The sequence below is a fragment of the Oenanthe melanoleuca genome, chromosome 6 (assembly GCF_029582105.1).
Source record: "Oenanthe melanoleuca isolate GR-GAL-2019-014 chromosome 6, OMel1.0, whole genome shotgun sequence".
Lineage (NCBI taxonomy): Eukaryota > Metazoa > Chordata > Aves > Passeriformes > Muscicapidae > Oenanthe > Oenanthe melanoleuca.
The window spans coordinates 30,837,774-30,862,312 of NC_079340.1; the positions used below are offsets into that span (position 1 = coordinate 30,837,774).

Here is a 24,539-nt window from a genome sequence, read left to right on the forward strand (position 1 = left end):
GTGAGCTGAGCACAACCCATGCCCTGGGCTGGGGGGATGCAGGGGTGATGCTTTGGGGTGCCCAGCAGGGAGGGTCTCTGTGAGGCTGTGGCAGAGCCTCCTTGGTGGGGCCATGCCCTTCTCTGACAGACTCTGGTGACGGGATAAGAGCTCTCTGCCCATTCTGCTCTTCTCCTCAGGGTACTTCTCCTGTGGTGGCTTACTCCAGGCATTGTCTGGCACCATCCAGAGCCCGGGCTACCCCGGCTCCTACCCCGACAACTCGCGCTGCGTGTGGCGCATCCGGCTGCGGGACCGGGCCCGCAGGATCCAGCTGCAGTTCACGGACGTGGAGTGAGTGCGCCAGGCCTGCCTGCGGGCTCAGGGCCTCGGCAGCCTCTGGGGTGAGCTGGGAACAGGGCCCTGCAGGCTGTGCTGCAGGCAGATCCTCCTCTCCCTCAGGCTGGAGGGCAGCAGCTGCTCCTACGACGCCATCGAGGTGTTCGATGGAGGCTCGCCGCAGGCCTGGCGCCTGGGCCTGGTCTGCAGGGACAACCATCGCGTCTTCAACTCCTCGGGGAGCCAGCTCACCGTCCTGTTCCGCAGCGATGGCAGCGTCACCGGGAGAGGCTTCCACGCCTTCTACTCCTCATTTCTTGACTTCAATAGCACCGTGGGTAAGACTAGAGCTGTCCTTCACTCTTCGCCAGGGTAGAAGCTCAAACTCAATCACAAAGAGCTTCTGGTGGCTCTCAACACCTTGTAAACATCCAGACCCTCTGGCCTCGCTTAGAGGCATCCTGGCTCAAGGGCATTTTTCAGGATAGGATGGCCATGAAGCTGCTGCCTGACAGTGTTTCTGACTTTCTACACCTCCCCCAGCGCTGCCAGTGAGCTGTCATCGTTTTCCTGGCCTATGCTGTAGGCAGAGGAATTGCCAGGGCACACTCATTGCTGCAGAGGCCAAAGGCTACTTCTTGTTTTCCCAAAATAAAGAGAGCTGATGTGCTCAGCCACAGTGGCCTCCTTTTGGCAGCTGAGGAGCTGGGGAGGAGCAAGGCTGGTGCTGCTCTCTGTCTGCAGTGCCAGGTTCCCTCTGGATGATCTGCTTGACCATCCCCTCCTCCCAGCTTGGTGCCACCAGCAAACAGGCTGAGTGTTCACTCTGTCCCACGCTGCTGACCATTAACAAAGGAGCTCAAGGCCCTGCTGATGGGAGCAGAACATGCAGAACACAAGCTGCACCCTGGGCTGGTGGGTGGAGGGGGAAGGCTTGGAGGTGCAGCCAAACGGGGACCTGCCATGTGTCCAGGTGGTGACTGTGGGTCTGGTGTTTCAGTGTCACTTCAGGAGCCCTTCTGGGGAAGGGTGACCCCCACAGGGCTGTTTCTCTTAGGCAAAATGAGGAGTTTTCACCTGCTGCTCTCTCTCTACAGCTCCCACTACTTTGGACCAGACAACCTCAGGTAGGTTTGAAGGACTTGGGTAAGTTTTTGAACTGGATATTTATCATCGTTCTTTGTTTAAAACAAAATTATTTAAATTTTTTTCCCTCTTCCCTTTGGTCATCAACAATTGTAATAGGGGGTTCCTCTTTCAAGGAATAGCCGACCTCCAGAATTCCAGCCTCAAAAAGTGTGCAGTTCTGTGGCAAATATTTGTGTCCTGCTAGTGCAGGCACTGCAGATCGGCATTATCAAATCTTTCAATGTGATTAGCATCTCCTAACCTGCATTCAGATCTATATGAACCTAATGGCGAGGCCACTGAAGCTGATAGAAGTCACTATCTCTACATTTAGACATAAACTTCACACAGACATATTCCAAACTCAATCCTAAATGTGCTTATATATCTTTTTCTTCTTGTATTTTTTTCTGCAGAATATTATTCTTGTGGTGGCTCATTTTCCTCTTCATCTGGTACCATACAGAGTCCATTTTACCCCAGGAATTATCCAAACAATGCCAACTGTGTGTGGGAAATACAAGTGAAGAGCAACTTCCTTGTTACACTTGTATTTAGAGATATTCAGTAAGTAAGAATTTATTACTTGGGAAGATGAATATATGGGACTGACAACTTGGACTTACTATCAAAAGCTTGATTGATTTCAAGGATCTTTATCAAAGCTGTTAGTACATCTGGAGAGGAAAAATGCATTCATTTTTGCTTATTAAGTCAAAAATGTGGCTGGCATCTACTGAGACAGAAATTGGAGGCTGTAGTTTTTGTTCCAAAGATTTGACAGCCATATCAATCAAATGTATTCTTCTGCTATAATGAGTTAATCTGACTGAAAATCCAAACCAACAAGCAAACAAAAAAACAAAGAACAGAAAAACAAAATTAAATTGTTTAAACCATTAAATTAATAGTTTTGTTGCTCCCCAGGATGGAAGGTGGCAGATGCCTCTCTGACTATGTGGAAATCTATGATGGGCCCCTGCACAGCTCTCCCCTCCTTGGGAAGATTTGTTCTGGTTATTACCACTCGTACACGTCGTCCTCCAACCTGCTGACCGTCCGCTTTCACAGTAACTCCCGAATCACATACAGAGGGTTTCAGGCCAGCTATTATTCCACTCCAGCTGATGACAGCACCAGTAAGTTCTTTAAAGCACAAACATGTTCTTCAATTATTTCCTAATTGTTAATCTTGTTAATGTTATTTTAAATTAGATCTGTAGCGTTTTCACGCAGATTCAAGTCCATGCTTTGGATTCTGAACTCCTTCTGTCAGCTGCTTCTGCAAAAGATAGTGTTTATTTAATCCACTACTTCCAACCTTTTTTGGTCACTTCACTGAGCTTGTAACATATTTTCTTTGCCATCCACTAGCACTGCTGTGCTTGCCAGACTACATGCACGTGGTTGTGAGCAGATACTTCCTTCAGTCCCACGGCTACTCTGCTTGGAACCTCACCCTGAACGACCCCTTTTGCACACCCAACATTACATCAAATTATGTGGTGTTTGACATTCCATACACCCGCTGTGGCACTGTCAGAGAGGTAGGACTGAACACTTCAACAAAGTGGGCAAATAATGGGAGGTATAAAAATCCAAACAGAAGAAGATGCTTTGAAAATCAGCACAAGTTGAAATCTACCTGGGATTTGCAGGGACTGGAAGTATCCTGGTGATTATGGGCTGTCTCCCTGTCTCCTGAAGGATAAGGTTTATTTGCACTTGCATTTCCTGCCTCTGCTAACAGAGCATTCCCTTACAGCCTGTTATCAATCTCCAAATGAACAAGCTCTGGAAAGATACAAATACTTGGCATTTTCAAGGTCCCAGGCTGAGTGTGAGAGTTAAAAAGGTTTTAAAGCTTTCACTAAATAAGACTAATAATGTTGTAGCCAGATTTCAGTTTAAATAATGTGCTGAACCTTCACGTACTTAAAGTTGTACGTGGGCACTGAATATCACATGAAGATTACAGATTCTTATCTTGAGAACAGAAATTACTTGATGCAGACATTTCCACATCAGACTTTCTGGGGAATAATGTTTTTACAATGTAAGGATACAGTAAAGTTTATAATAGCAATATATGAATTAATTTTGCATTTTATTTTATGTGCCAAACAGGGAAACAACGACACAATCAGATATTCCAACATTATTAGAGGGTCCTCTTCTGGTACATTAATCACAAGAAATAGAAATCTTCTCTTGCATGTCAACTGCAAGATGCTCCAGAACACGTGGGCAAAAACGATGTATATCGCAGATGATAATTTTGAAGTCAATGAAACCCAGTATGAGAGATACGATGTAAACCTCACATTTTATGACTCTTCAAGCTTCTCACGGCCAGTGTACGACTCACCCTACCATGTCAGCATCAACCAGAATTTGTACCTGGAAGCTTCCCTGCACAGCTCTGATCCATCACTGGAGCTGTTTCTGGACACTTGTGTGGCGTCTCCCACTCGCCAGAATTTTACAACAAGATCTTATGCTATAATCAAGAATGGGTGAGTTCTTATGCATTACAATTGCAGATACAACTGCCTTCAAACTCCTGTATCTCTTATTAATTTTTTTTAATTTAATGGAATGTAACACATTAATGACAACTTCTAATTAATTAATGGACAGGAGCATCCAGGGTTTACTGGGAAAAAGGGGATGGACTGACCCAAAATATCTCACACACACACACACACACACACATTCCATGGCTAAAAATAACAAGTAGGCAAAATGGCTATGGCCAGTTCACAATGGATGATGATGATTATTATTATTATTATTGAAAAGGTAAGAGTGACATACCTCAGGTAAGGTAAATTTACCTTCACAGAATCATACAAACACCATGTATCAGGCACACAATAGGCTGAGGAAAGGCAATGTGGTTCAATTCTGCCAAAGAAAGGCATTTTGGTTTTCCCACTTGCAGCTTTCTGAACTGTTTTCATGATGTTTAAAAATCACTTCTCATGTCATATGTTTTATTGCATGTAAATTACTTATTGCAGCATGTATTCATGAGAGGGTTTTTTTGTTTCTTTTTAGATGTGTTAAAGATCCTACCTATTCTTCATATTACTCACCCTACAGACACACCCTCCGGTTTAAATTCAATGCCTTCCAGTTTGTTCGGAGCAATCCAGAGGTTTACCTGCAGTGTGAGCTGGTGGTGTGCAGGGCCTTTGACTATTCTTCCAGATGCCACCAAGGCTGTGTTCAAAGGTACAAGAGAGAGGCAAACTCTGACGAAGAAAGTGTGATTGTTGTTGCTGGCCCAATACAGCTCTGGGAACCTGGTTCTGAGAAGGGGAATAATTATGGATCTGAATAAAACTGTCTCCTCTGACAGACAGCATCTTTAAATGCCAATTGAATTCTGGAAGAAATTATGTTGCTAGATTACAAGAAATTCTAGAATAAATTTTAGGAATGTGCTTACTGACTCATGCCTGTTAATCCCACTTTACATTAGTCATCCCCATATAACAAAAATGCTACCTCAGCAGTTGTATGGGGAGTGAAATTTGTGCTCTTCAAGCTTTCTGTTTGTTGTTTGCTTTCTTAATGGTAAAACTGAAATGCTGAAATTGCAGTTTAGGTTCTAGAAACAAGTTTATTAATATACACCCAAGTCTGGATTTATTAGAGTGCAAGAAATCTGTTAGTCTAGAATAGTATTTTCCAGTATTTTTTTGTTTGGACATAACACAATGAGGGATAACGCACGATCAGGTCTTTCAGCTCCCTCAGAGCTGAATTCTTTTGTCATCCAGGAAAATATGAATTCAGCTGCTGTTCCATCTGATGTTTCCTGTGATAGTTACATTTTTTGGTGTCAGCCCCTGGCAGTTCACAGAATATCCTGAGTTGGAAGGGATCCACAGGGATCATCAGCCCAGCTCCTGTCCCTGCACAGACACCCCAACAATCCCACCTTGGGTATCCCTGGGAGCTTTGTCCAAAATCCTGGAGCTCTGGCAGTCTTGGTGCTGTGCCCATTCCCTGGGTAGCCTGGCAGTGCCAGCACCTCTGGGGGAAGAACCTTTCTCTGAGATCCAACCTAAATCTCCCTGACACTACTTCAGGCCATGCCCTTGAGTCCTGTCACTGGCCACCAGAGATTGGTGCTGTCCCTCACTTCCTCTCATGAGGAAGTTGAAGACCATGATGAGGTCTCCCTTCAGTCACTGTTTTCACTCTGGATGGGTTTCTCTTGAAGCAGAAAATGAAGAAAGTAATTCCACACCAGATTATGTAAACCTTGCTAAACACCTGGTCACATTGTCTGAGAAATTTCGTGGATTGAGCAATTTCTTTTCACTGAGTAATTTTATTGATGATTCAAGAATAAAATCCAAGCCTGACAGGCTTTCCTTGGTGGAGGCTCACTTCATGAAAAGTGGTGGGCTTGACATAACAACTCAACATTGAAGGAAGCCAAAAGACCAGGGAAAGTTTAACAACCCTCGAACTGGTTGCCACCCTGTAATATTAGGCTCTCTTATTTAATTATGGTACATCAGCCATAAATTCCAACTTCTCAAGATGGTTATCTTGATTCTGCCAGTGAAAAATACAGCCAGATCTGCTGTGAGATCAGCACACCTTATGTCTATAACACCTCACATCTGTCATCCTGAGTGCCATCATGTGGCATGTACAGGGAACCAGCACTGCTGGTGCCTCAAATCCTGGATTCTGTTTTCAGCCCCTCACTGCAAAATGTCACTGAGGTGCAGGAGCATGTCCAGAGAAGGGCAAAGGAGCTGGGGAAGGGTCTGGACCACATGTTTCATAAGGAGTGGGAGCTGGAAATGTGTTCAAAACTTCCCAAGAGTAAAAAACCTTGGATCAGACTTCAGTGCCTTTCCCTTTTTGTGAGTCACTGTGATAAAGTAACTGCACCACAGCCAGAGGAAATTTTTCAGTGGAAGACTGAAAAGGAGGAAAAGGGCTGGGAGATAGCATGGGCTGAGGACTGAACTGGATGAAAGTTTAATGACACACAAGGATTCAGTATTTGTGACTTAAGTTAGTGGAGTAGCTAATGGTTTCTGATGAGTTTCTGTCATCATGCAACTACAACCTACAAACTTGCAGCAAAACCCTACATTTCTATAATTTCCCCCTCCATTAAATACTGGTGAATGAATAGAAAATATATCAATGCCCCCAAAGAGATATTTGCACTGTCATGTTTGCATTAAGGTCTGAAGTTCTCCTCACCATTTCTTGGCTATGTATAATAAGTCTTTTCCAACTCTACATAAAATCTTAAGTTTTTAGGGCAAATGGTGTACTCATTATAGTGCTCTTAGTAAATGCAAATGATGATTATTAATAAATTATATCTACTCTCACATTTTCTTTTTTTAACCATGCTTCCCTGAAGTGCTCCACCACATCTTATTTGAAAAGGCTTGTGCTAGCATTTATTTCCCTTTCAAGGCTGCTGGTCACTTCAGTAATAGCCCATGTTATTATTATTCTTAGCTCAAGTGCTTGCTTCAAAACTACACCAATCTTGCTACACTGTAGGGTGACAGCTACAAAGAGAACAAAGGAATAATGGCTATTGTCTTTTTCTTAGTGAAGGGATGACTCACCCATCCTTATGACAGGACAGAGTAGATTCATTGTGTTCCTGTATTCATGTGGACCAGGGAACACCAAAGCCAGAGCTGCAGCACAGTGAAATCCTCAAGAAAAGCACATAGATCAGGGATGAGGATAGACTATAGCATGAGATGAGATGAGATGAGATGAGATGAGATGAGATGAGATGAGATGAGATGAGATGAGATGAGATGAGATGAGATGAGATGTTTGAAATTCTAACTTGCAAACACAATGCAGAATCTTTTCAGAGTACTTTGAACATTTCTATGGATCTGATCTGTTCTGGGACCATATTTGTTGAGCTTGAAGTCAGTCTAATACACCTGAATATCAATGGAAGCCATAAAAATATATTTTATATCCTCTCATTTTAAGATGTCTCCACCACCTTTTCCCCTTTTACTCTTTCCATTATATTTAGATGAATAGACCAATACAAAATACATCTTTTCTAACAAAGAGGTGTTTGCTGAAGTGCCTGGCTTAGGCAAGCAAGCCTTGCCAGCTTGCTCCAGCAGGCTATGAGCACTTGGCAGGCAGGTACTGCAGCCAGTGCCTGCCCATGAATTATGGTGCAGCCAGCTTCTAGGCTCTGCTCTTCACACCAATTCCTGGTTACTTATTTAACAGCAAACACAGCGTGGAGCCCAGCAGGCAGACCTCATCTCTGTCTTTGAGTGGTAAAGAACAGAACCTGCTGCTTGGCAAGGCGTGGCCATGCCCCAGTTGTGCCAGGCTGTGCACTGTGCAGGAGGGTGTGGCACAGCCTGGCTTGGTTTGGGGAGTTTTCCAGTGTGGAGGCTGAGGTATGTTTGCCCTCAATATGCAGTGTCATTGTGAAATTTATAAACTGAGAGCTTCACTTGAGCAGTGAGTGTTTCAGCAAATATCATCAGGACTGATTTCAAGAAGTGTATTGGAGGCCTAATCATGCAGAGGTTAAGGCAAACACTTAACTGCCCCAGTGGTTGCAAAGAATTTGGGAGACTAGTCATAGTAGAAAAGTTATGCACATAGCTTATTTAAACATTTGCTAATTCAAATATTTAATTTTAATAGTTTCTCTTGGCTCACAGTTAAATGCCAATGCCTATTTGCCATAATGCAACATTTAATACAGCAATGTACATGTAAAACTGGTTTCATTTAATGTGGCAAAATTAACTAACTTCTCTTCCCTGTCTATGAATTGTTATAGAGTGCCTTGTAATGTGGGAGGTAAGGTGAGATATTTTACAGTTGTCATTGCCCACTCATTCAGTAAATACTGCTGCCTCAGATGATCAGATGTATATCATCCCTCACACCATAAAAAGCACACTGGCAGAAGTTTTCTGCTCAGTTAGGTGAGGAAAAAAAGCAAAATGTGAAAGGAAATGGCACATACTACACTTTGTTTCCTATCTTGCTGCATGTGTGATTCAGAGAAAATAAGACATGCAGCTCAGAAAACTAGATTGTGTTGCACTGAGTACTGGATGGCAGATAGGAAGAAATTTCTTTTGTTCATTGGTAATTTTTTCTCTGGTGCAGATTTTAATTATTGAAACTGCACATTCCTAAGATAAACTGCTTGATGCTTTTAGATCTTTGATTAGTGCAGGAAAATATGCAAAAAGTATTAATACATTTAAAGATTTGTGATAGATACAAACAAAAATCTACTTAATGACAAAAGCAATGCACCCATTTCTTATGCAAAAGTTGTAAATTACTGGGGCCTTGATCACAGAAAATAAAAAATTAGTAAGCCTGGCTTTTTCATTTTGGCTCTTTGGGGTTTTTTCTGGTTTTTAAGCTTTGAAAGAAAAAATTCCTAGAAGAGACAAAGCATAGAGCAGCACATGTAGACATCTGCTGTCCAGGGAACCTCTGGGAAGACTTTGCACAAGCTGGGCTGAGTGGGGAAATTGTCAAAACCACCCTTGGTGAGAAACATAGACTTGTATGTTTAGGAATCAAGACCTTTAGTGCAGTTGGCTTCTTTAGGATGAAGAATATTACATAAATTTGATGTGGTTCTTCTTTCCTTTAGGACCACAAGTGTTTCTCTGCACAAAGTAACACAAGTATTAATGGGACGTGATACTATAGCCATATCACAGAAAGGAATTCTTACTGTATTAGCATTTGAATATCCTTGAACACTATACATACAGAAATTTAATAACAATTTTTCTTTTAATACATTAACATTCCAAGTAAATGCAATTTATTATTTCAAAAGTAGTTTAATTCAGCTTTTTCCTTGCATTTCTGTGTTTAACCAGAAGGAGAATTTCTTTAGATAATTTCTTTTTAATTTTGATAATTTCTGGGAGGTATATAGGATAAACACAAATCCTTGACAAAGATATAATATTGTGGCCAAAGAATTAGTTTCAAATATATTTTCAAAGTTCATGGGTCATTAAAAGGCTTCAAAAATATATAATTCTTATCAAGTTGTTAGAACAAAGAAAGAAATAATGAGGCTGGCTAAGGGCAGACATAAAAACACATTCTTGGAAAGAGACAGAATTGGTAAAAGCATTTAGACAGAATGCTGTATATAAGGCCAGTTTTAGCTTTCTGGAGAAGGACTTTGAAGTTTATCAGTTTGTATCAGCTTTAAAGTGTCATAAAAGTTGAGCAAGACATTCTCAGCTGCAGGGTCACTTAAGGCAGGAGCAGATATGGCCCAATAAGGTCACCAAGGTTATTCTCACACTCTCTCCCAGAAAACCTTCCAATACAGGCAGTTCTGACTGTGGGGGAAATTCATTCATTATGTGACAAAAATGCATGTGTGTCATGTCAAGGGAAGTACTGGTCTGTTCATACAAGGGGTTTTGAGAACATGAGACCCAGGACACCACCCAAAAGTCAGACACAGGCACAGGTGGTGCAGAGATTGATTTCACCTGCACATGGCTTTTCATAAGTTTTTAATATTCATTTTTGCCACTTTCTTAGACTTAATACTGAACATTTTTCCTTTTGTGGGGATGAAGCAAGGGAGACTAAGAGTAAAGTGTGATTGCTGGGTGCTCCCCTGTCAGGGTATGGCCCATCTGGTACAACACAAAATGAATAGGGACAGATACAGGAATTGGAGTCCTGCAGAGCATTCCTGAGCAGACACAAAGAGATCAATTTTGTTCAAGCTCCCTTCTGCAAGAAGCATATGACAGAAAACCAGTCCACAGATCTATAGCACAGAGTATTATTGTATCCTTATTCCTTTGTTAAACTGAAAGAAAATGATTGATCAATGAACATAGCAGAGCTTTCTATAGTGTTTTACAGCTCTAAGAGGCACTAAAAATGACAACTGTGACTGAAAAATTCAACACTTTGAAACTTCATTTTTGACGGAAATTGCATTAAAAACATTTGGTTTTTAACTATAACAGTATAATTTATTGAACACTTATTCCAGCAAGCAACAGACCTCTGAAAAAAAAAAGATTATGCATTATTTGAGGCTGATATTCTTAGACAAATGTCTTAAGATTTCCTGTGTCTCAAGAAGGAACAAATTTGATCCCATATATTTTATCTTGCTGATAAGTAGTAGAGAGCTCAGCCAAAAGTTTCTTTTATTCCTGATGTGAGAACAGCAATGGATTGATGATCTGCTACCAGGAATGCAGTCTCATAACTCACAGTTTTTGCAGAATTTTATGGTCCTTTGTTTTGCATTAAACTTCCTGCTGCTCTGATCTCAGTGTGTGCAAAAGATAAGACAGATAATCTGAAGTATGTTTTGTAGATTATATTGGAATTTTAGGCTCTACAAATCAAATGTGCCTGTTATTAAGGTGTATGTCCTCATATAAATTAAAAAACATTTACTGGAAGTGCCAGAAATGCGCCTAGTAAAACTGGTGAGACCCAGGAAGTAGCCTGACATGTTCATGTGTTCATGAACTTTGCTAGCAGACTTAATTATTGTGGATAAATTTAAAAACTGTGCATTTAATCCTTCTCAATTGTTGAAACTTCTTGATATTACCCCTTAATTTTCTGCTCACAGAAAATGTTCACAGCTGTCTCAAAGCAGCTGTGGCTGGACGTTCTGGAGATCCTCAAGTACATCCCCTTGCTCAAAGCAGGGCTCAAGGAAACAAGGTGCTCAGGACTGTGCCCTGTTGGTGTGAATATCTTGAAGAATTGAGAAATCTGTAAAATTGCTGTAAAATAGGGCAACCTATTCCACTGCTTGTCTAGTCTCACAGTGGAATTCTCTTTCCTTAGGTTGAGTTTATTGTACTTCTGTTCATGCCCATTGCTTCTCAACCTGCCACCAGGCACCACTGAGATGAATCTTGCTCATTTTTCAAGAATTTTGAAGCAGGATTGACCTCATGATTCCCTCCCAATGACAGTGATCACTCCACTGAGCGCACAGTATTGTTTTTGCTCTTGTCAGGCAGTCAGGAGCAGTAGAGCTGTGAATAGCAATGTTCAGGCTTCCATTTCTTTATTAATATGTGAGTACAATCGGTTGTATTTACCATTGTCCTTCAGTTTGTTTGCTCTTCTCAGTAATGGCTTTAACAGCTTCTGATTCTGTTTCTGGACTCTGGCCTTTTGTCTTTCTTCCCTCTATTCGGGCACTGTGAACCTTTGCAGGAAGAACACTCATTATTCCCCTTGTTCTAGACCCAAGCTGTGCTTTCCTACAGAAGGAAGGTTGGAATACACCAGCAGAAATACTGAGTTATGTCCAACTATTGCAGTTTGGTTTTAGCTGGTCTCGTAGCCAAAATAAACAGAGAGATACAGCCTGGATGGGATGTAATGAAAAGAATATTAACCAACAGCAGGCCTGTTTCTGGATGACCTCCCTTTCTCCTCATCAGGTGAGCAGAAACAGTAGAAATGCAATATAATAACCCCAGCAGACAGGACTGGGGGCTGTCATGTTCCCAAGTCATCTATAACTCCATTAAGAGTCACAAAAAACAACCAAGGAAACCAGCTCCACAGGCCTTTTGATTTCAATTCATCCTTCTTTTCTGTTTTATAAAGTGTGTTATTCAAGGGATTGAAGGGAGTCCTGCTGGCAGATGCATCTGAGGGGAGACAGTGGTACAGCAGAGCAAGCTCAACAGAGGTCTGCAGGTGAGGTCCACTTATGGTGTATTACAAAAAATTGGCATGAATTTACTTTTGATTCCTGACTTAATCCCATTTATTATGTGCTTTTTTTGTACAAACAGCAGGGAAACCCACACTTTCAAATGAGGAATTAAAATACAAACATTTATGACACCAGGTCTCTCTGCTGAAGAATTTATCAGAAAACCTGCTATGAAATTGTTGCCTCACCCTGGAATACGTTACAGTCTGCGTAATCAAGCAATTACCTATTAGCAATAAATAAATAAAATTGGGATGTCTGAGGCAAAGAAACACGTATATTCACCAGTCTGGTTCCAAAGGTAACTCTGGGGCTGCACATACAGTTAAGATAATTTATAATAGGGGCATATCCTGGGTTTGACTGGCACACAGTGACTTTTTTTCCCTAGCAACACAAATTATGGAGGAAATGAAAACTTTACCACTCCTATGTAATCCTTCTGTAAAGATCAGGTAATCATAAAAAATATTGCATAATATATCAGACATAGCATGGGCCATGCTGACCTTGGGGGCCCCCCTCTTTTACCAGTGCAGAGTATAAAATCTAATGCTCAGTTTTACTGGGATCTCTTGACCAGATGGATGCCACCAGGGACTTGCTGTGGTTATTCCTCCTAAATGCAGCACTCCTGGATGCCATCTCACCTAACCTACACACAACATATTCTTCCCAAAAAGGTAGGAAAAAGGGTGTGTTACTTCACTGCACTGGGTCAATATGTGGCACTCACAGGCCAGTCTGATCAACCCTTTGCAAAGATTAGAAGACAGACTGAAATTAGATAACATCTAATGGTTGTCTTATTAAAAATATGAACCAATCAAAATCACAATGAAGTAATTTTTTTTGTTGAATTTAGCATGATGAAATTATAATTGTTTTGCAGTAGTGTCTTGTAGCTAAGTTTGAACCAAATTTAAAAATAATTCTGACACGAAAGACTGAAGAGACTTTGTTTTTATGAATCCATGGTTTTCAGCATGGAATTATGAGGCATTATAGTTTCTTTGGCTGCAATGCATATTTGCATTATAATACTTCAAATTCCACCTTGCAAATGCACACTTGCATTTGCAAATGCAAATACTTTTTGCAGTTGCACACTTGCATTTAATTTAATGAGAGTGTAACAGAAAGACACAGTTGCTGTGTTGTAGGGCATCAGGAAGCCTCAGGTATGTGCATTTTACTAACTTGGGGCTTTCAGTCATGTGGAATAAAAACCTGGAGACTGTAATAACCCAGTCTGCACATATGCAAATACAAAACAGTTTCCTCAGAAACCAATATTTAGTATTGCTGAGGACTTTCTAAACACTATCAGTATTTTTTTAAAGAGCTAAAAAACCAACAAATTCAACAAAAAAGGTATGACTCTCACCCCTCTTTCACAGAAGATATCTAAAGTCTTATGCTCCTGCTAGGAATTTCTTATGACTCAGACACCTCTTTGTTCACTGTTTTTTTAAGCTATAAATAAGAAAATAATGCCTGTTATATCCCTGGGAATATTTGTGATAGAGTGTGCTTTCAAAAAGAGAGTTCAAAATGATTGAATTATACAAATAGAAAACAGAGAAATGAAAACTAATCCAAGGAAATCAGAATAAGAGACATTTAAACCAAGGAAATCATAGAACAAAGAAACCAAAAGGGTCAGATATCTGTCCCACCGTATAAAGTCACTTTCTATATGTCTGGGAATTATCAAATAATTTGTGTGTGCTACTTAGATAAAAAAGGCTTGAGAAAGACACAGCACTTGTGAAATGCTGTATCAGATCATGGACCCTGACTAAGCATGTCACTGATTTCTTTTTGCATTAAAATCAAAAATATATTTATGCAAGTTTTCTTTGTTTTTGTTTTGTTTTTTTTTACCACTTGTTTAATTTTACAGATAAACCTGTTTTTGTAAACAACTGAAAGCACAGTGGTATTTCAAATAAGAAGCACAGATTTAAGGGAGTTCCACAAATATTGTATATTAGTCAAACTTTGAGTAGTTAACTTTGTTTGGTTAAGAGTAAGGCTTCAATACTTGGTTTATTGACCTTCCAGCAAATTTTGCCCCTTCCTAGCAAACACTTACTGAGAATTGCCACTAAAAATACTCAGAGCCCAGGAAAAGTACATCATACTGAAGCCAAGAGTGACTATATTGATGACTTGAAACTTGTAGACCAAGGCCCTGCCAAGGGAAGGTGCCTGTTTGTGATCCTTGTTGGCTGGAATTCAGTGTGCTGGAGATGAGTTCTGGGTTATGTTATGGGTTGAGCCAACCATGAAAAAGCACCCTGGCTGACACCCCCAATTTCTCCAACTCCCATGTGACAGGGTGGCAGCAACATATCCAGCACAGGGAGAAACATGGCCATCCTACTTCATCCAACAGGGCCTCACTTATTTCTTTCTCTTCCACCTCTGCAGATGCCACTGATGCCACAAACATACTCAGCCTCACTGACTCTGCTACTCCAGGTGAGTCTGAATTTCTCCGGGGTTTCCTTGCTGCCATTTTTTGCAGAAACAATAAGTGCTTCAGAATTTGGGGGTTGATTTCCTCCATGGAGATAGAAGAAGGTGTAAAAAGAAGTTTAACCCATCCGCAGCTGGCAGTCATGGTAGCCTGAAAGTCATAGAGTGCTGTCCAGGCCTTGGCAAGAGAAGGTGCCCTTTTGCTGGAGCCTCTTGCCAAGGTTTCCATACCTCCTTCTTTGGCAGGTGCCACCATCAGCCTGGTGAACGGCAGGAACCGCTGCGAGGGCCGCGTGGAGATTTCCCACTCTGGGGGCCGGGGCACCGTCTGTGACGATGGCTGGGACCTGAGCAATGCCCAGGTGGTGTGCAGGCAGCTGGGATGTGGCTCTGCTGTTGCTGCAACCTCAAATGCCTTCTTTGGAGAAGGCACTGGAGACATCTACCTGGACGATGTCAGCTGTGCAGGCTGGGAGTCCTCCCTGTTCCAGTGCAGCCACCAAGGCTGGGGCGTCCACAACTGTGGCCACAAAGAAGATGCTGGTGTTGTGTGCTCAGGTACTGCTCACCTGAGTGCCTACATGCTGGCACAGTTTCATAAAGTGTCCACTGTTAGCTGTAAATCCATGTGTGTTGTTGATGCTTGTGGGATTATACTTTTTGTTGATCTTCCCATAAAAAAACCATCCTGCTGACACCCCCAGGCTCTCCATTGCCCATGTGCCAAGGTGGCGGCAACATGCCCAGCACTGGGAGACAGCGAGTTACTCACCTTCATCCCACAGGCCTCACCTGCCTCTTTCCTTTCCTCTCCTACAGCTGCCACAACCACACCTGCACCCAGCCCCAACCTCACTCCTCCTCCAGGTGAGTCTGAATTTCTCCTAGGTAATCTATCTGGCTGCTTTCTGCAAAAAGGATTTGAGCTTCATAATTTGGGGATTGGTTTCCTCCATGGGATAGAAGAAGGTGGGAAAAGCAGTTTAATATAGCCGAGGCTGAATGTCCTCGTGGCCTGAAAGTCATTGAGTGCTGTCAAGGCCTTGGCAAGAGAAGGTGCCCTTTTGCTGGAGCCTCTTGCCAAGGTTTCCCTACCTCCTTCTTTGGCAGATGCCACCATCAGCCTGGTGAACGGCAGGAACCGCTGCGAGGGCCGCGTGGAGATTTCCCACTCTGGGGGCCGGGGCACCGTCTGTGACGATGGCTGGGACCTGAGCGATGCCCAGGTGGTGTGCAGGCAGCTGGGATGTGGCTCTGCTGTTGCTGCAACCTCAAGTGCCTCCTTTGGACAAGGCAGTGGCAGCATCTACCTGGACGATGTCAGCTGTGCAGGCTGGGAGTCCTCCCTGTTCCAGTGCAGCCACCAAGGCTGGGGCGTCCACAACTGTGGCCACAGTGAAGATGCTGGTGTTGTGTGCTCAGGTACCACTCCTTTGACTGCCTGCGTGCAGATTGACATTCATAAACTCTCCAGTGTTTGCTGGAATTCCATGTGTGTTGGGGATGAGTGTGGGATTATGGTTTTGGTGGATCCTACAGTTGAAAACCATTCTGCTGATGCCTTCAGGTTCTCCATTGCCTATGTGACAGGGTGGCAGCAACACACCCAGCACTGGGAGAAACCTGGCCAATCTACTGCATCCAACAGGCCCTCACTTGGTTCTTTGTCTTCCTCTCCTGCAGATGCCACTGATGCCACAAACATACCCAGCCTCACTGGTTTTACTACTCCAGGTAAGTCGCAATTTCTGCTGGGTTTTCTGATCTCTGCATTCTGCAGAAACAATTAGTGCCTCAGACTTTGGGGTTTAGTCTTCTCCAAAGGGGATCAGACCCTTGGAAAAGCACAGCCAAATGCAGCTGAGACTAAGAGTAGTTGTAACCTGAAATTCACAGAGAATTGTCAGGGCCCTGGCAAGGGAAGGCACCTGTAGGTAGTCTTAGTTTGATGGAATGTGGAATGTGTTGGAGATGATTGTGGAATTATGTTTTTGGTTGGTCTCACAAGACAAGACCACCACGCTGAGAGGCCCAAGTTCTCCATATCCCAAGTTACAGCGAGTATCCTGGCCATGCTCCATCATCGACAATAACCTCATGTGCTTCCTTATCTCTTGTTCCTACAGATGCCAAAACCACTGATGATCTCAGCCTAATGACCACTGCTTATTCAGGTGGGTCTGAATTTCTCCTGAGTCTTCTGGCCACTGGTTGTTGTAGAAACAATGAGTGCTTCAGAACGTGGGGTTTGGTTGTTTCCGTGGGAGGGGAGAACCCGTGAAAAGCAGTTTAACCCAGCCATAGTTGGGAGTTCTGGTGGCCTGAAAGTCACTGAGTGCTGTCAAGGCCTTGGCAAGAGAAGGTGCCCTTTTGCTGGAGCCTCTTGCCAAGGTTTCCCTACCTCCTTCTTTGGCAGATGCCACCATCAGCCTGGTGAACGGCAGCAACCGCTGCGAGGGCCGCGTGGAGATTTCCCACTCTGGGGGCCGGGGCACCGTCTGTGACGATGGCTGGGACCTGAGCGATGCCCAGGTGGTGTGCAGGCAGCTGGGATGTGGCTCTGCTGTTGCTGCAACCTCAAATGCCTTCTTTGGAGAAGGCACTGGAGACATCTACCTGGACGATGTCAGCTGTGCAGGCTGGGAGTCCTCCCTGTTCCAGTGCAGCCACCAAGGCTGGGGCGTCCACAACTGTGGCCACAGTGAAGATGCTGGTGTTGTGTGCTCAGGTACCACTCATTTGACTGCCTGCGTGCAGATTGACATTCATAAACTCTCCAGTGTTTGCTGGAATTCCATGTGTGTTGGGTATGAGTGTGGGATTATGGATTTGTTTGGTGCCATCAAGAGCGGCCATTTTGCTGTCACCCCCAGGCTCTCCATTGCCCATGTGCCAAGGTGGCAGCAACATGCCCAGCACTGGGAGAAAGCCAGTCACACATCTTCATCCCACAGGCCTCACCTTCCTCTTTCCTTTCCTCCCCTACAGCTGCCACAACCACACCTGCACCCAGCCCCAACCTCACTGCTCCTCCAGGTGAGTCTGAATTTCTCCTGAGTTTTCTGGCCCCTGCTATCTACACAAACGATTAGCACTTGAGAATTTCTGAGGTTTATTTACTCCATGGAGAGGAGACGGTGGGAAAAGCAGTTTAATCTGGCCAAGGTTGATAGCCATGGTGGCCTTGAAGTCATAGAGCGGTGCCAAGGCCTTGACAAGTGAAGGGACATTTGTTCTGGAGCCTCTTTCCAAGCTTTCCCTACCTCCTTCTTTGGCAGGTGCCACCATCAGCCTGGTGAACGGCAGGAACCGCTGCGAGGGCCGCGTGGAGATTTCCCACTCTGGGGGCCGGGGCACCGTCTGTGACGATGGCTGGGACCTGAGCGATGCCCAGGTGGTGTGCAGGCAGCTGGGATGTGGCTCTGCTGTTGCTGCAACCTCAAGTGCCTCCTTTGGACAAGGCAGTGGCAGCATCTACCTGGATGATGTCAGCTGTGCAGGCTGGGAGTCCTCCCTGTTCCAGTGCAGCCACCAAGGCTGGGGCGTCCACAACTGTGGCCACAGTGAAGATGCTGGTGTTGTGTGCTCAGGTACCATTCATTTGACTGCCTGAGTGCAGGCAACTTTCTCAAAGTGTCTGCTTTTGGCTGGAATTTGGTGTGTGTTGGGGATGAGTGTGGGATTCTGCTGGATCCTACCATTGAAAGCCCGTCATGGACCTTCTTCCCACAGGCCTCACCTGCCTCTTTCCTTTTTGTCCTTACAGCTGCCACAACCACACCTGCACCCAGCCCTACCCTCACTGCTCCTCCAGGTGAGTCTGAATTTCTCCTGAGTTTTCTGGCCCCTGCTATCTGCACAAACGATTAGCACTTGAGAATTTCTCCGGTTTATTTCCTCAATGGAGAGAAGGAGGTGGGGAAAAGCAGTTTAATCTGGCCAAGGTTGATAGCCATGGTGGCCTTGAAGTCATAGAGTGGTGCCAAGGCCTTGACAAGAGAAGGGACATTTATTCTGGAGCCTCTTGCCAAGGTTTCCATACCTCCTTCTTTGGCAGGTGCCACCATCAGCCTGGTGAACGGCAGCAACCGCTGCGAGGGCCGCGTGGAGATTTCCCACTCTGGGGGCCGGGGCACCGTCTGTGACGATGGCTGGGACCTGAGCGATGCCCAGGTGGTGTGCAGGCAGCTGGGATGTGGCTCTGCTGTTGCTGCAACCTCAAGTGCCTCCTTTGGACAAGGCAGTGGCAGCATCTACCTGGATGATGTCAGCTGTGCAGGCTGGGAGTCCTCCCTGTTCCAGTGCAGCCACCAAGGCTGGGGCGTCCACAACTGTGGCCACAGTGAAGATGCTGGTGTTGTGTGCTCAGGTACCACTCCTTTGACTGCCTGCGTGCAGATTGACATTCATAAACTCTCCAGTGTTTGCTGGAATTCCATGTGTGTTGGGGATGAGTGTGGGATTATGGTTTTGGTGGATCCTACAGTTGAAAACCATTCTGCTGATGCCTTCAGGTTCTCCATTGCCTATGTGACAGGGTGGCAGCAACACACCCAGCACTGGGAGAAACCTGGCCAACCTACTTCATGCAACAGGCCCTCACTTGGTTCTTTGTCTTCCTCTCCTGCAGACGCCACTGATGCCACAAACATACCCAGCCTCACTGGTTTTACTACTCCAGGTGAGTCGCAATTTCTGCTGGGTTTTCTGATCTCTGCATTCTGCAGAAACAATTAGTGCCTCAGACTTTGGGGTTTAGTCTTCTCCAAAGGGGATCAGACCCTTGGAAAAGCACAGCCAAATGCAGCTGAGACTAAGAGTAGTTGTAACCTGAAATTCACAGAGAATTGTCAGGGCCCTGGCAAGGGAAGGCACCTGTAGGTAGTCTTAGTTTGATGGAATGTGGAATGTGTTGGAGATGATTGTGGAATTATGTTTTTGGTTGGTCTCACAAGACAAGACCACCACGCTGAGAGGCCCAAGTTCTCCATATCCCAAGTTACAGCGAGTATCCTGGCCATGCTCCATCATCGACAATAACCTCATGTGCTTCCTTATCTCTTGTTCCTACAGATGCCAAAACCACTGATGATCTCAGCCTAATGACCACTGCTTATTCAGGTGGGTCTGAATTTCTCCTGAGTCTTCTGGCCACTGGTTGTTGTAGAAACAATGAGTGCTTCAGAACGTGGGGTTTGGTTGTTTCCGTGGGAGGGGAGAACCCGTGAAAAGCAGTTTAACCCAGCCATAGTTGGGAGTTCTGGTGGCCTGAAAGTCACTGAGTGCTGTCAAGGCCTTGGCAAGAGAAGGTGCCCTTTTGCTGGAGCCTCTTGCCAAGGTTTCCCTACCTCCTTCTTTGGCAGATGCCACCATCAGCCTGGTGAACGGCAGCAACCGCTGCGAGGGCCGCGTGGAGATTTCCCACTCTGGGGGCCGGGGCACCGTCTGTGACGATGGCTGGGACCTGAGCGATGCCCAGGTGGTGTGCAGGCAGCTGGGATGTGGCTCTGCTGTTGCTGCAACCTCAAATGCCTTCTTTGGAGAAGGCACTGGAGACATCTACCTGGACGATGTCAGCTGTGCAGGCTGGGAGTCCTCCCTGTTCCAGTGCAGCCACCAAGGCTGGGGCGTCCACAACTGTGGCCACAGTGAAGATGCTGGTGTTGTGTGCTCAGGTACCACTCATTTGACTGCCTGCGTGCAGATTGACATTCATAAACTCTCCAGTGTTTGCTGGAATTCCATGTGTGTTGGGTATGAGTGTGGGATTATGGATTTGTTTGGTGCCATCAAGAGCGGCCATTTTGCTGTCACCCCCAGGCTCTCCATTGCCCATGTGCCAAGGTGGCAGCAACATGCCCAGCACTGGGAGAAAGCCAGTCACACATCTTCATCCCACAGGCCTCACCTTCCTCTTTCCTTTCCTCCCCTACAGCTGCCACAACCACACCTGCACCCAGCCCCAACCTCACTCCTCCTCCAGGTGAGTCTGAATTTCTCCTAGGTTATCTATCTGGCCACTTTCTGCAAAAAGGATTTGAGCTTCATAATTTGGGGATTGGTTTCCTCCATGGGATAGAAGACGGTGGGAAAAGCAGTTTAACCTAGCCGAGGCCGAATGTCCTCATGGCCTGAAAGTCATTGAGTGCTGTCAAGACCTTGGCAAGAGAAGGTGCCCTTTTGCTGGAGCCTCTTGCCAAGGTTTCCATACCTCCTTCTTTGGCAGGTGCCACCATCAGCCTGGTGAACGGCAGCAACCGCTGCGAGGGCCGCGTGGAGATTTCCCACTCTGGGGGCCGGGGCACCGTCTGTGACGATGGCTGGGACCTGAGCGATGCCCAGGTGGTGTGCAGGCAGCTGGGATGTGGCTCTGCTGTTGCTGCAACCTCAAGTGCCTCCTTTGGACAAGGCAGTGGCAGCATCTACCTGGACGATGTCAGCTGTGCAGGCTGGGAGTCCTCCCTGTTCCAGTGCAGCCACCAAGGCTGGGGCGTCCACAACTGTGGCCACAGTGAAGATGCTGGTGTTGTGTGCTCAGGTACCATTCATTTGACTGCCTGAGTGCAGGCAACTTTCTCAAAGTGTCTGCTGGATCCTACCACTGAAAGCCCGGCATGGACCTTCTTCCCACAGGCCTCACCTGCCTCTTTCCTTTTTGTCCTTACAGCTGCCACAACCACACCTGCACCCAGCCCTACCCTCACTGCTCCTCCAGGTGAGTCTGAATTTCTCCTGAGTTTTCTGGCCCCTGCTATCTACACAAACGATTAGCACTTGAGAATTTCTGAGGTTTATTTCCTCCATGGAGAGGAGACGGTGGGAAAAGCAGTTTAATCTGGCCAAGGTTGATAGCCATGGTGGCCTTGAAGTCATAGAGTGGTGCCAAGGCCTTGACAAGAGAAGGGACATTTGTTCTGGAGCCTCTTGCCAAGGTTTCCCTACCTCCTTCTTTGGCAGATGCCACCATCAGCCTGGTGAACGGCAGGAACCGCTGCGAGGGCCGCGTGGAGATTTCCCACTCTGGGGGCCGGGGCACCGTCTGTGACGATGGCTGGGACCTGAGCGATGCCCAGGTGGTGTGCAGGCAGCTGGGATGTGGCTCTGCTGTTGCTGCAACCTCAAGTGCCTCCTTTGGACAAGGCAGTGGCAGCATCTACCTGGATGATGTCAGCTGTGCAGGCTGGGAGTCCTCCCTGTTCCAGTGCAGCCACCAAGGCTGGGGCGTCCACAACTGTGGCCACAGTGAAGATGCTGGTGTTGTGTGCTCAGGTACCACTCCTTTGACTGCCTGCGTGCAGATTGACATTCATAAACTCTCCAGTGTTTGCTGGAATTCCATGTGTGTTGGGGATGAGTGTGGGATTATGGTTTTGGTGGATCCTACAGTTGAAAACCATTCTGCTGATGCCTTCAGGTTCTCCATTGCCTATGTGACAGGGTGGCAGCAACACACCCAGCACTGGGAGAAACCTGGCCAATCTACTGCATCCAACAGGCCCTCACTTGGTTCTTTGTCTTCCTCTCCTGCAGATGCCACTGATGCCACAAACATACCCAGCCTCACTGGTTTTACTACTCCAGGTAAGTCGCAATTTCTGCTGGGTTTTCTGATCTCTGCATTCTGCAGAAACAATTAGTGCCTCAGACTTTGGGGTTTAGTCTTCTCCAAAGGGGATCAGACCCTTGGAAAAGCACAGCCAAATGCAGCTGAGACTAAGAGTAGTTGTAACCTGAAATTCACAGAGAATTGTCAGGGCCCTGGCAAGGGAAGGCACCTGTAGGTAGTCTTAGTTTGATGGAATGTGGAATGTGTTGGAGATGATTGTGGAATTATGTTTTTGGTTGGTCTCACAAGACAAGACCACCACGCTGAGAGGCCCAAGTTCTCCATATCCCAAGTTACAGCGAGTATCCTGGCCATGCTCCATCATCGACAATAACCTCATGTGCTTCCTTATCTCTTGTTCCTACAGATGCCAAAACCACTGATGATCTCAGCCTAATGACCACTGCTTATTCAGGTGGGTCTGAATTTCTCCTGAGTCTTCTGGCCACTGGTTGTTGTAGAAACAATGAGTGCTTCAGAACGTGGGGTTTGGTTGTTTCCGTGGGAGGGGAGAACCCGTGAAAAGCAGTTTAACCCAGCCATAGTTGGGAGTTCTGGTGGCCTGAAAGTCACTGAGTGCTGTCAAGGCCTTGGCAAGAGAAGGTGCCCTTTTGCTGGAGCCTCTTGCCAAGGTTTCCCTACCTCCTTCTTTGGCAGATGCCACCATCAGCCTGGTGAACGGCAGCAACCGCTGCGAGGGCCGCGTGGAGATTTCCCACTCTGGGGGCCGGGGCACCGTCTGTGACGATGGCTGGGACCTGAGCGATGCCCAGGTGGTGTGCAGGCAGCTGGGATGTGGCTCTGCTGTTGCTGCAACCTCAAATGCCTTCTTTGGAGAAGGCACTGGAGACATCTACCTGGACGATGTCAGCTGTGCAGGCTGGGAGTCCTCCCTGTTCCAGTGCAGCCACCAAGGCTGGGGCGTCCACAACTGTGGCCACAGTGAAGATGCTGGTGTTGTGTGCTCAGGTACCACTCATTTGACTGCCTGCGTGCAGATTGACATTCATAAACTCTCCAGTGTTTGCTGGAATTCCATGTGTGTTGGGTATGAGTGTGGGATTATGGATTTGTTTGGTGCCATCAAGAGCGGCCATTTTGCTGTCACCCCCAGGCTCTCCATTGCCCATGTGCCAAGGTGGCAGCAACATGCCCAGCACTGGGAGAAAGCCAGTCACACATCTTCATCCCACAGGCCTCACCTTCCTCTTTCCTTTCCTCCCCTACAGCTGCCACAACCACACCTGCACCCAGCCCCAACCTCACTCCTCCTCCAGGTGAGTCTGAATTTCTCCTAGGTAATCTATCTGGCTGCTTTCTGCAAAAAGGATTTGAGCTTCATAATTTGGGGATTGGTTTCCTCCATGGGATAGAAGAAGGTGGGAAAAGCAGTTTAACCTAGCCGAGGCCGAATGTCCTCATGGCCTGAAAGTCATTGAGTGCTGTCAAGACCTTGGCAAGAGAAGGTGCCCTTTTGCTGGAGCCTCTTGCCAAGGTTTCCATACCTCCTTCTTTGGCAGATGCCACCATCAGCCTGGTGAACGGCAGCAACCGCTGCGAGGGCCGCGTGGAGATTTCCCACTCTGGGGGCCGGGGCACCGTCTGTGACGATGGCTGGGACCTGAGCGATGCCCAGGTGGTGTGCAGGCAGCTGGGATGTGGCTCTGCTGTTGCTGCAACCTCAAATGCCTTCTTTGGACAAGGCAGTGGCAGCATCTACCTGGACGATGTCAGCTGTGCAGGCTGGGAGTCCTCCCTGTTCCAGTGCAGCCACCAAGGCTGGGGCGTCCACAACTGTGGCCACAGTGAAGATGCTGGTGTTGTGTGCTCAGGTACCATTCATTTGACTGCCTGAGTGCAGGCAACTTTCTCAAAGTGTCTGCTTTTGGCTGGAATTTGGTGTGTGTTGGGGATGAGTGTGGGATTCTGCTGGATCCTACAATTGAGAGCCCTTCATGGACCTTCATCCCACAGGCCTCACCTGCCTCTTTCCTTTCCTTCTTTACAGCTGCCACAAACACAAGCACAACGACACCCAGCCCTACCCACATTGCTCCTCCAGGTGAGTCTGAATTTCTCCTGGGTTATCTGGCTGCTGCCTTCTGCAAAAACAATTAGTGCTTAAGCATATGGGGGTTGGATGTCTCCATGGGAGAGGAGGAGCCGGGAAAAGTTCTTTGGGGCAGTAAAGGCTGATGGTTGTGGTTGTGTGAAAGCCATAGAGTGATGCAAAAGCCTTGG

General features: G+C 46.0%; 1 protein-coding gene across 1 annotated transcript in view; it reads left to right on the forward strand.

Annotated features, from left to right (window-relative positions):
* DMBT1 (deleted in malignant brain tumors 1) overlaps positions 1 to 24,539 on the forward strand; it is a 39,870-nt gene that overhangs the window by 5,552 nt on the left and 9,779 nt on the right. Inside the window, exons 7-38 of the mRNA XM_056495657.1 lie at positions 180 to 333; positions 442 to 656; positions 1,416 to 1,445; positions 1,863 to 2,013; positions 2,374 to 2,585; positions 2,821 to 2,993; positions 3,574 to 3,962; positions 4,507 to 4,790; positions 12,769 to 12,891; positions 14,645 to 14,695; positions 14,939 to 15,250; positions 15,512 to 15,559; positions 15,803 to 16,114; positions 16,376 to 16,426; positions 16,819 to 16,866; positions 17,109 to 17,420; positions 17,681 to 17,728; positions 17,971 to 18,282; positions 18,459 to 18,506; positions 18,750 to 19,373; positions 19,766 to 19,813; positions 20,056 to 20,367; positions 20,628 to 20,675; positions 20,919 to 21,230; positions 21,360 to 21,407; positions 21,650 to 21,961; positions 22,223 to 22,273; positions 22,666 to 22,713; positions 22,956 to 23,267; positions 23,528 to 23,575; positions 23,819 to 24,130; positions 24,307 to 24,360. Of these exons, the coding sequence (XP_056351632.1) occupies positions 180 to 333; positions 442 to 656; positions 1,416 to 1,445; positions 1,863 to 2,013; positions 2,374 to 2,585; positions 2,821 to 2,993; positions 3,574 to 3,962; positions 4,507 to 4,790; positions 12,769 to 12,891; positions 14,645 to 14,695; positions 14,939 to 15,250; positions 15,512 to 15,559; positions 15,803 to 16,114; positions 16,376 to 16,426; positions 16,819 to 16,866; positions 17,109 to 17,420; positions 17,681 to 17,728; positions 17,971 to 18,282; positions 18,459 to 18,506; positions 18,750 to 19,373; positions 19,766 to 19,813; positions 20,056 to 20,367; positions 20,628 to 20,675; positions 20,919 to 21,230; positions 21,360 to 21,407; positions 21,650 to 21,961; positions 22,223 to 22,273; positions 22,666 to 22,713; positions 22,956 to 23,267; positions 23,528 to 23,575; positions 23,819 to 24,130; positions 24,307 to 24,360 (5,802 nt within the window). The remainder of the gene's footprint in view (positions 1 to 179; positions 334 to 441; positions 657 to 1,415; positions 1,446 to 1,862; positions 2,014 to 2,373; positions 2,586 to 2,820; positions 2,994 to 3,573; positions 3,963 to 4,506; positions 4,791 to 12,768; positions 12,892 to 14,644; positions 14,696 to 14,938; positions 15,251 to 15,511; positions 15,560 to 15,802; positions 16,115 to 16,375; positions 16,427 to 16,818; positions 16,867 to 17,108; positions 17,421 to 17,680; positions 17,729 to 17,970; positions 18,283 to 18,458; positions 18,507 to 18,749; positions 19,374 to 19,765; positions 19,814 to 20,055; positions 20,368 to 20,627; positions 20,676 to 20,918; positions 21,231 to 21,359; positions 21,408 to 21,649; positions 21,962 to 22,222; positions 22,274 to 22,665; positions 22,714 to 22,955; positions 23,268 to 23,527; positions 23,576 to 23,818; positions 24,131 to 24,306; positions 24,361 to 24,539) is intronic.